The sequence below is a fragment of the Tupaia chinensis genome, unplaced genomic scaffold (genome assembly GCF_000334495.1).
Source record: "Tupaia chinensis unplaced genomic scaffold, TupChi_1.0 Scaffold143758_1, whole genome shotgun sequence".
Lineage (NCBI taxonomy): Eukaryota > Metazoa > Chordata > Mammalia > Scandentia > Tupaiidae > Tupaia > Tupaia belangeri.
The window spans coordinates 1,437,375-1,447,733 of NW_006203607.1; the positions used below are offsets into that span (position 1 = coordinate 1,437,375).

General features: G+C 54.0%; 1 protein-coding gene across 9 annotated transcripts in view; it reads left to right on the forward strand.

Annotated features, from left to right (window-relative positions):
• SCMH1 (Scm polycomb group protein homolog 1) overlaps window positions 1-10,359 on the forward strand; it is a 131,022-nt gene that overhangs the window by 115,802 nt on the left and 4,861 nt on the right. For all 9 annotated transcript variants that reach the window (XM_006164917.2, XM_027766888.1, XM_006164923.3 and 6 more), the window contains 2 exons: window positions 3,435-3,629; window positions 6,622-6,687. In XM_006164917.2, the coding sequence (XP_006164979.1) occupies window positions 3,435-3,629; window positions 6,622-6,687 (261 nt within the window). The remainder of the gene's footprint in view (window positions 1-3,434; window positions 3,630-6,621; window positions 6,688-10,359) is intronic.

Sequence of the window (10,359 nt, forward strand, 5' to 3'; positions counted from 1 at the left end):
CCTCCCTGCCTGCCCACCTACCTCCCTGCCTGCCCACCTACCTCCCTGCCTCTCACCTACCTACTTGCCTGCCCACCCACCTATCTACCTGCCTTCCTGCCTGCCTGCCCACCTACCTCCCTGCCTGCCCACCTACCTACCTGCCTTCCTGCCTGCCTCCCTGCCGGCCTTGCTTACCCTTTGCCCCACCCCTGATCACTTCTCATGTCCTGCCTTTTTCTGATTTCATACCCAACCCTGCACCAAAGAGCCCAGTCCGTGTAGGAGCTTTTCGCGTTGTCCTTGGGTGGAGCGTGCATGAGGCCTGCCCTCCGGCCTAGCCACACCCTGCTCTAGGCTGGCATCCAGCAGTGCCAGCGCTGCGGCCTGGGTGCTCACCGGCACTCTCCTTCCCTGCAGCCTTGTCTGCACGCTCCCCTCCCACTCGTGCCTTGGCTTAACTGATCCTGCGCTGCTGGGACAGGAGCGGGTCACAAGCCCTCAGACAGATGTCGTCACCCACTCAGCTTCCTTACTGAAGTGGAGACTTGCTTTTTTTCTCCAATGTTTTATTCTGAAAATGTTTTAAACCTCCAGAAAACTTGCAAAAACAGTATAGTGAGCAAGCATGTGTTCTCCACCTGGATTTACCACGTCACTTTTCTGCAACACCTGCTGTCTCTCTTCCTCTAAATAGCACACACTTCTGTATCTGCACAACGGGTCATCGGAAAAGTCATGACGAGTCTTCTGTGTTCTATACAAAAATGCACCATGGCTTTCCTACTGACCTACTATTTTTTAAACACGCCTTTCATTTACTGAATGATTTGAGAGTTAACGGCAGATGAGAGACTTGGTCTCTTGTGTACATCCTAAGAATAAGGCGTGCAGTGCTGTCATTGTGCTCATGAAACTTAACGTTAAGCAAGTCGTCTAGCTGATATACAGCCCATGAGGGTCCCCCTCAGTTGTCTGCCTAACGTTCTCTATCGCTGGTTTTTCTCTTCCTAATCCAGGATCCAGTAAAGGTGGTCCAGTGCATTTTCTTGTACTGCCTCTTCAGTTTCTTTTCTATAGAACAGGTCTCCAGCCTTTTTCCCTGTATTCCAGGACATGACATTGGCATTTGGAAGACTCCATGCCAGCCGCTTTGGTTTGGGTCATGAGACACGCACTAAATACTCTGTGGAATCCACAGTGCATTCTGGGGAGACAGAGATGCAGCAAGAGGAGAGTGACAGGGATATGTAGGCGGTCCATGCATAGAGCAGGGCCACCCTGGCCCAAGCAGGGATGACGAGCAAGGAGCGAGGTGAAAGGCAGGGGCAGCAGGACTCACGGGAGGCAGTCCTTCAGAGCTACCCACGTGGCTGGGTCAAGTAAGAGGCTTGTGATGGCCAAACGAGAGGGCCCTTGGCCCCTGAAAGACAGTATTAGGCAGGAGGGCATATTCACTTAACTGGTCACACTGGTTGTTAATTCTAACTGTAATTGAAACCCACCCAGGGGACCAGCAGGTGGCGTAATGGCTGTGTCACTGGACTCCCATGTAGTCGACTGCAGTTTGAATCCCAGACCCGGTGGCTTAAACTCATGCCAGGCGTGTGTGCGTGCATGCCCAAGATCCCGAGAGGAGGATGGAGAAGGGATTGCAGTGTGCCATTCCCCCTGGGGGTAATTTCTCGCTTTCTGTCTCTCAATCTCTCTGTCTCTCTCTTTCTAGCTAGCGCACGCACCCTATAGCAAAATCCTCACCAAAGAAAAGAAGAGAAAGCCACCCAGCATTACCCTGTCAGGCTGCTGTTAGGAATTTCCTAGGTTCCTTTCTGCTCAGGTGTGGCTCGTTTACCCGCGGTGCTCCTTACGCCTTTCTTTCTGCTTGCTGGTTTTCTGGTTCTCCCAGGTAGATAGGAAATGCCTCCTCGTTCGCCACAGCGGCCCGTGCTGCCCTGGTGCTGCTGCTCTTCAGAAGGCCACACAGAAGGCCTGGGGTCAACTTTCAGCCCAGCCCACCTTAAAAGCCAGGCACAGTGACACATGTGTGTCATCCTGGGGACCTGGGAGGAGGACACTGAGCCCAAGGCCAGCCTAGACAGCATGGTGGGACCCTGGCTGAAGGCCAGATGAGGCGACCCATGTCCGAGGTCCCAGCTGCTTGGAGGTGAGGCAGCAGCCTCCTGACTAAGCAAGCCCGCCTTTACAAAAAGTCGATGAAATAAAACGGTCCTCCGCCCACATCCCGAAGCTCACGTGGTTGCAGCCAATAAGAACTGCAAAGTCTCTGGGGTGCCCCTCTCCTCCACACAGGACTCCCGCAGACCAGTCAGCGCCAAGGTGGCGCCCGTGTGCGTGATGGCCGCAGCTCGCCAATCACGCTCCTCCGCTTCTCCGGCGCTCCGGCAGCCAGGCGTCAGGAGCCCTCCCCGTCTTATCTGAGAGAGACCCCTGTCCCTCTGTCCTTCCCTGATGGGGCCCCCTCTCACCTCTGGCATTCAGTTTGATTGTCGGACAGTTCTGATTGCTCACACCTCCTCCTTTTTGAGTTGAAATCTGCCTTATTATTCCTGCCCCGTTTTACCTTGTGTGTTCCAAAAGATCAGATCGACCTCCAACCCTCTTTCAGTCCCGTGACTGCCCTAAGGGCGTTTGTCTCCCTGGTCTCCAGACTCCACCTCCCCGGACCTTCTCCGTTATGCACCACCACTGTGGTCGTCCTCCGCCTGGAACTCGATTGTTTGATTTGGTTGGTAATTTTTCTTTACTCATAATAGAGCACGTGCAAACACACGCAAAAGTGAGAGTGCGAAGGTAAGAGTGCAAGTGTGAGAGGCGCACCCCCCACGGGGTCTGCACACCCACAGTCCCTACCTCCGGTCCTCCAGCCCGTCAGATCCTGGACACTCCGAGTCCGCCTGCTGTGTTTCAGGCTGACCTTGCCGGGTACTTGAACCGTGGTTGTCCTGTGGAGTCCGGCTTGTGTCTAGCAGTGCGGGACTGCTGCCCCACAGAGCCAGCCCCAGAGAACTCTAGCCTTCAAGGTCAGCATTTCTGACCCGTCCTGCTGGTTGAGCAGAGGGTCAGTTTCAGAGTCTCTTCATCTGAACATGTGGCTTTCTTCTCCAGCTTCGGGGAGATGACTCTGTTCCCTGCTCTGGCATCTTGTGTCTAAGTCAGTCTCTTCCATCCCAGAAAACTTCCTTTTTGTGAAGGTTCTTCCTGTTTAGACCTAATCTAAGAGGACAAGTCTCCGAAGAGACCAGAGTCCGGAAGGTGGCACTGAGCTTGTCCAAGGTCACCCGGTGAGAGTCAGAGCCGGCAGGTGCACGGGCTCCTGAGTCCCGGCCCAGGGCTGTCTTGCTGCCTTTTGTTCTACTGAGACAGGTCTGGGAGGCAGACCCAGGGAGGCCTTCAAAGTCGGTCCCTGCTCTGACCTGGCTTTTACTGTTTTCCAGGTCAAACCTTTATTCTGGGGAGTAGTGTGGCCCGGTCCTTGGAGCCACACTCAGACTCAATGGACTCCACCTTGAATCCCACCAGCCTCGTCAGCACCTCCCAAACTCTTCGTGCACCCGGGTACCGGCCCTTACTTCCACCCTGTGGCCTCCCACCGAGCACAGCCTCTGCTGTTCGCAGGCTGTGCTCCAAGGGTAAGCTTTCCCGAATCCTGGCCCTCCTGCCTCCCTCACTTTTGCCTTCCTTCCTGAGTTCTGGGAAGCCAGAGAGGACCCGACTCTGTGGGCCACTGCAACAGACCAGGTGGCGAGACCAGGGCCTGGGCTTCCTGGTAGGCCTAGTCACGCACCAGCCATATATCAGAGCTCTGGGATTGGCTCGGGAGTAACAGAAACTAAGAGGCGAAGACCTAGAACCAACGGGACAGGGCAGGACTCGCTCGTCTGTTTGCTGTGTACTGGAACACCACCCACGTCTGGCATGGCCATGTAAAAGCGTCAATCGCTTTTTGTCCCTAAGTCTTGCTGGGAACTCAAACACTTACACAGAAAACTGTAAAACAGTGACTTGAGCACAGTGACAGACATGCTGTGAGTAGAAGGGACACCTAGTCCAAGCGGGGTACTCAAGGAAGCTTCCTTCAGAGTGGCACCTTGTCTGAGACCCCGAATGGCCTGTCGGGGCTAGTAGGAGGGGAGCGCTTTCCAAGCAGAGAGGGCAGAACCAACCAGGGCAGGGGAATCCAAGACAGCCATGGTTCCAGTGGTACGAGAACCGCATGCCATCTGGTGTTGCCAAAACACCAAGTACGGTACTGGGGCTGCACAGAGAAACGCCCGGCGAGGTCAGGAGGTCTCCAACACCATGCCGAAGAGTTTGCGGTTAGTCTCATGGGCAGCGTGAATACCAAAGGCATTTAGTTAGAGGCCAGACGTGCATGGGTTTCACACTGAAGAGACCGTTAACTACTTTGATGAGCTTGGATTTGAGGAGGGAAAGGAGAGATTCCATTAGCGAGAGCCAGACCAGTGAGAATAGCTTGGACGAGGGCAGCGAATGGGGGGGGCTGGAGACGTGAGAATGATCTAGAAACTATTTGCAGGATAATGCAGTCAGAGTTGAGGATTGTGAGAAAGAGGGGAGTAGGGACCGTCTCCCAGTCCTGGGACAGACAGTGGTGCCATTCACTGAGAGGGCCCAACCGTGAGGGGAAGGCAGGGAGGGAGCCGGGGGCCGGCGAGGTGACACCAGCCGGCAGTGCCACACAGGTCGGAGTCCCGGGGCAGCACCAGCATGGAGATGGCGATTGAAGCTTTGGGTAAATGACACTTCCAGAAACGTGTGGAATGAAGAAAACAGTTGACCAAAGTTGGAGTCTTGGGGACCAAGGAAGTTTAAGAGGTGGGATCAAGAAGAGGAACCCACCAAGGAGACAACGGAACATTCTGAGTAGGAAACACGGAGCAGCTTGGTATTGTGGGGGCCGGGGTGCAGGCTGTTTAAGGAGCACGAAGCACAGCACAGTCTGGTGCAGTGGAGACAGAAATGGCTAGCGGGCTTGGTAAATAGAGCGTAACTGGTCGTCTTAGCAGGCGCAGCCTCAGCGGAGGTGGAGGGTGTTGAGGGCAGATTGCAGTGAGTGGGAATATCAGGGGGAATTTGATAAGAAAAAAGAAATATGGGAAGTCAAAAGAGAGCCTTTCAGGGCCAGCTGGCTCCCACATGGCTGACTACACTGTTCAAATCCCGGACCTGGCGGTTTGCTGGGCATGTGTGCCTGTCTGCCCAAAATTCCAGGAGGAGACTGGAGAAGGGATTGCGGCATAGCCATTCCCCCTGGGGCGTGCTTTCTCACTTCCTCTCTCTCTCCATGTCTAGCAACTGCATGTGTCCTATAGCAAGTTAAAAAAACCAAAATTTTTTAAAGGCCTTTTAGATAAGCAGTACTTTGGGCATGTGTATCAGCAGACAACTTGAACCTTCCAAGAAGAAACTGAAAATGTAGGAAAGAGGAAAAAGTAACGGCTTGGGGCTGGTGTGAACGCATTGGGATGAGGGGCAGAGAGACACATCAGCCTTACGGCAGGAGGGACACCTCTGAGGTGGGTGGGCCATCGGTTGTGTCCGTCATCAGCTACAGAGAGGGCTCGCTAGGGAATGGCTTAGGAGGGCCAAAAGGTTGCTCTGGCCCCTAGATGGCGATTTTGAGCAAATGGATCGAGGAGAAGGGACTGGTTTGCAGGAAATGTTCAGGGGCCCGGCCAAGCTTGGAGGCCAGCCTGCAAGAACTGTGCTTGTTCTCTGAGGTTCTTCACAGCCTAGGTATGGGGAGCTTGCTCTAACGGGGAAAAGTGAGCTTTGACGCCGAACTAGTAGGGGGGAGGAGAGGAGGTTCTGTCAAGAAGCCAGCACTGGAGGGAGAGCAGTTAGGTCACCCACCACGTGCACCGGCTGGGCAGGGAGGAGCAAGGCTGAAGGACGGGACGCTGGAAGTTCTGACTGGCCGAAGAACTTGCGACGGTCATGCCGGATGTGTGTCCCAAGGGCACTGCAGAGATGAGAGGTTGGGGGCAGAGAACGGGATGTTTGGTTTTCAAGTGAATTTGTTCCAAGTTTTGGCAGGAACCAGACAGTGGCCTTGGTGGCGGGTGTTTGAAGTAGAGAGGAGGGGACAGCCGCTGGCGGCATGGTAGTCCCCAGTGGATTGTTCTGAGGATTAGGCAGGAATGGGGGGCGGGTACAGAAGACAGGTAAGTACCGAAGTCTTCGTCCCACACAGGGTCGGAACAGTGAAACCATAGCTAGCGGTGAGAGGACGCGCAGAGGGTTGGGTGCGCGTGCAGCCTCTGAGGAACACGAGCCCTCGCAGGAGGGTGGCCTGGCAGCAGCGGTGGGGGCCCGGAGAAGCCGCCTGCACAGCCGCTCTCTGGCCTCGCCGAGCCCCAGTATGTGAGCCATGGGAGAATGAGACGCCACCTAGCTACTCCGGCCCTGGAAAGAAGCGACCTGGAGAGCCCTCGGCCCAACAAGGCAGCAGAGCAGGGCGTGACGCGCTCCCGCGGGAGGTGGGGGGAGAGTGGGCCCCAGCCTCAGCCCCCGACCCGGGACCTGGACTAGCCTTGTCACCTCGCAGGTCTGCTGCATGTGCAAAGTGGAGATGGTGACACCAAGCCTGTCTTTCCACAGGAATGTTAAAAGGACCCAAGGGGAGAAGGGATGCGGACTCCTTTTGGAAACTCAGCCACTCCCCAGGTATGAGGGAGCTGCGGTGACCGTGGTCTGCCCCCATTGCTGGCAGGGGTGCGTACTGCTTCTTGGGAACACACTGGGAGTGCCTGCCGGGTCACGTGCTCCATCTCTGGGCTCTGAAGAACCTGCCAAGGCTGTGGGGTGGGGGTGCTCTGTGGTCGCCCTGAACTGTCTCACGGACGTGGCTGCCAGGTCCTTCCCCTCCTAACCCACCATGGTCAGGCACAGCTGGTTGGTCCGACCTGTGGGTGTCACCAGCCTTAGTCATTCTCAGACACGAGACAGTCGGCCTTGCGAAGAGCAGCTGCCAGCTGTCCGTGACGGGTGGTGGGAAGAACCCTGGGCCAAGCCGTCTGCAGAAATGGGAGAAGACAGGCGGGTCACTAACGTGCCTCCTTCCTCGCTATGTGCTCTTGGGCAAGTTACTCCACCTCTCTGGGCCTAAACTCCCTCCTCTGTAAACTAAAGATGGTGGTTCCTCCTTCAAGGACCGTCTTACGGGTCAAATGAGCTGACAATTGCGGGGGTCCTTTATCATTTACAGGGTGCCACCTGGTGCATGCCGCAGCTCTTTCTCACCTAGATTACTGTAACAGCCCCTGCTTAGCAGCCCTCCCTGCTGCCTAGAGTCTGTCACCGACAGACAGCGGTTGTACCGCTCCTCTGCTGAAAACCTGCCTGTTTCACTCAGAACAGCCGATGGTTTTGGCACACGGGGTCCCCCGTTGCCTGCACCCCCACCTTCCACTGCCCTTCCATATACACGTGCCTTTCAGGTGTGACTCCATCCCCTTCGCCCTTGTTCACTCAGCTCCAGCACACACTTGGCCTTCCTGCTCAACCGTTGAGTGTGCATCTCGTTCTCCTTCTCACCTGCCATCATTTCAGAGACATCTCTCCCAGCCACAGCGTGTCAGCCACCAGCTGCCCTCCTGGGGTTCATGTTACAGTGGGAGTAGGCTGACACACAGAAGTTCATGGAAAAATGGAATTCAAGTACAGGTTAGGGCCAGCAGGTGGTATGGAGGTGAAAGCACTGGATCCCAAGGAGCCAGCTGAGCAGTTAAGAGTCCTGGATCCAGCAGCTTGAAAACGTGCTGGGCACCTGTGCCAGAATCCTGAGAGGAGACCGGAGGAGGGACTATGGCGTGGCCATCCTCTCCAGGGGGTGATTTCTTCCTGCAATGAGTACACACGCCTGGAGCAAAAACAAAAAGTACAAGTTTATGGGTTAGCCTTTAACACAGTGGCTAAAGGAGATGGAGCCCACATGGCCAGCCATGGTTCAAATCCCAGCCCAAGCAGCTAGAGAAACAGGCCAGGTATATGTGCACATATACCCAAAATCCCAACAGAAAGGAGGGAAATGAAGGAAAAAGAATTGTGGCATGACCACACCCCACTGGGAGGTGTTCTCTCTCTCTCTTTTTGTGAGTGCCTGAACCCTATGGGGGGAAAAATTTTAAGTGCAAGTTTATTTTTATGTGAAAAAAAATTAAATCCATGCATCGTTTCTTTATAACATATATTTTCCATGAACTTCATATAATAATATTACACATGTGTATTGTCAGTCTGTTCAGGCTGCTTTAATAAAATGCCATCAAGTGGTTGGCCCATAAACAAGAGGAATTTGGGCCAGCCCCACAGTGCAGTGCTTAAGTGAGATCCAGATCCCAAACGGTCACCATGGTTTCAGTCCCTTCCCTGGTGGTTTGAAAAACATGCCAGACATGTGTCCATGCGTTCCCAATCCCAGTGGGATGGTGGAAAGAGGACTGCAGTGTGCCCCACTGGAAGTGCTCTCTCGCTCGCTCACTCTAGCTCGCTCTCTCGCTCTTGCTCTCGCTCTCTCTCTCACATGCCCCACCCTCTGGCATTAAAAAAATATATTACAGTTCTGGAGGCTGGGAAGTCCAAGGTCAAGGCACCAGCAGGTTTGGTTCTGCTCAGGATCCACTTCCCGGATCGTAGATGCCGTCTTCTCACTCTAGAGGGGCAGGGAGTTCTCTCAGCCCTGTTCTGTAAGAGTACTAATCTCTGGGACCAGCAGTTGGCATAATGGCTGTGTCACTGGACTCCCTTGTAGTTGACCACGGTTCGAGTTCCGGACCCGGTAGCTTAAACTCACACTGGGCGCGGGCAAGTGCGTGCCCAAGATCCCGAGAGGAGAATGGAGGAGAAGGGATTATGGCCTGACCATCCCCCCTGGGGGTGATTTCTCACTTTCTGTCGACAGATGTCTCTCTCTGTCTTTCTGGCAAGCGCACATACCCTATAGCAAAAACCTCTTCAAAAAAAAAAAAAAGAGTACTAATCTCATGATGGGTTCTACCCAGAGGTCTCCCCTCCTAATGCCATCCCACCATGGGGGTTAAGATTTCAACACAGATTTAGGGGAACACAAATATGCAGCCGATTGTGTATGTGTGCACGCACATGTGTGCATGCACGTGTGTGTGTGTGTCTGTATGTATGTGTCTGTGTATATGTGTGTGTGTGTGTGTGTATAATACTTTTGTGTACTGTCATCCCTTGGTATCCTCGGGGAATTGGTTCCAGGACTCCCCACAACTATCCAAATCAAGTTGGACAGCTCAAGTTCCTTGGGAAGTAGTATGTCATAGAATTTAGCACATCCTCCGTTTAAATCTCCTCTAGGTTATTTAATCCCTAATGCAATGCACGTAATAGTTGTTATACTATATATTTTTTCAAGTATTTCTGACCTGCCCTTAATTGAATCTGTGGATGTAGAATCCACAGACACAGAGTATATATGTAATACTGATGTGCATGTGTGCGTGCGCATGCGTGCTTATGTGTGTGTGTATGTGTGAGTGTGTGTGTGTGACTACAGGAATTAGTTAGGATGGTCCAAGGAGGGACACATTCGTGCACGTTCATCCCTTCCCCGTATCTGCTCTCTGCTCTCCAGGGTCTCTGCAGTTCGCGTCTGTCAGCTCCGCAGTGGACTTTCAGGGCAGGGAGAAGTGGTGGGCTCACAGAGCCTCCTCCAACTTCCCGTCTGGAATACTCTGAAAAGTCACTGGATTTCTATGGCCCGCTCTCCTCTGCCCGCCCGAATATACTCCTCTCCCCTGGTCTGGGTGGTGCCCAGCTATAAACAAGAAAGACAGCGTGCTAGAACGTCTGCCCAGAAAACGGCGGCGGGGCCAGGCACTGTGTGCTTTGACTTTTAGACCTGGATCCACAACGAATGGAAATCCAGAGTGGGAAGAAAGCCTTTGCAGGAGACAAAGATTAGGCCCTTATATCAATACTTTCTTCTTTTCTTTTTTTTAAAAGAGGTTCTTGCCTTAAGGCACATGCGCTGTCAGAGACAGACAGACAACAGTGAGTGGGAAAGTGAGAAATCAGCCCCCGGGGGGATGACTGCCGCAATCCCTTCTCTATTCTCCTCCTGCGATCTTGGGCATGCACGCACACATGCCCGGTGTGATTTTGAAGCCACCAGGTCCGTGAGCAGTCTGAGATGAGCAATGTGGGAGTCCAGCGATGTGACCGCTGCGCCATCTGCTGGCCCGCTGTCCGTGCTTTCACAGGCGTGTGAGCTCTGCCACTCGCTAGATGTGGAACAGCATATCCAGGTACTGAGGCGTAGACTGAGCAAGGCGAGGGCCCCGCCTCAGCGGGACACGGCTGGGGGGGGGG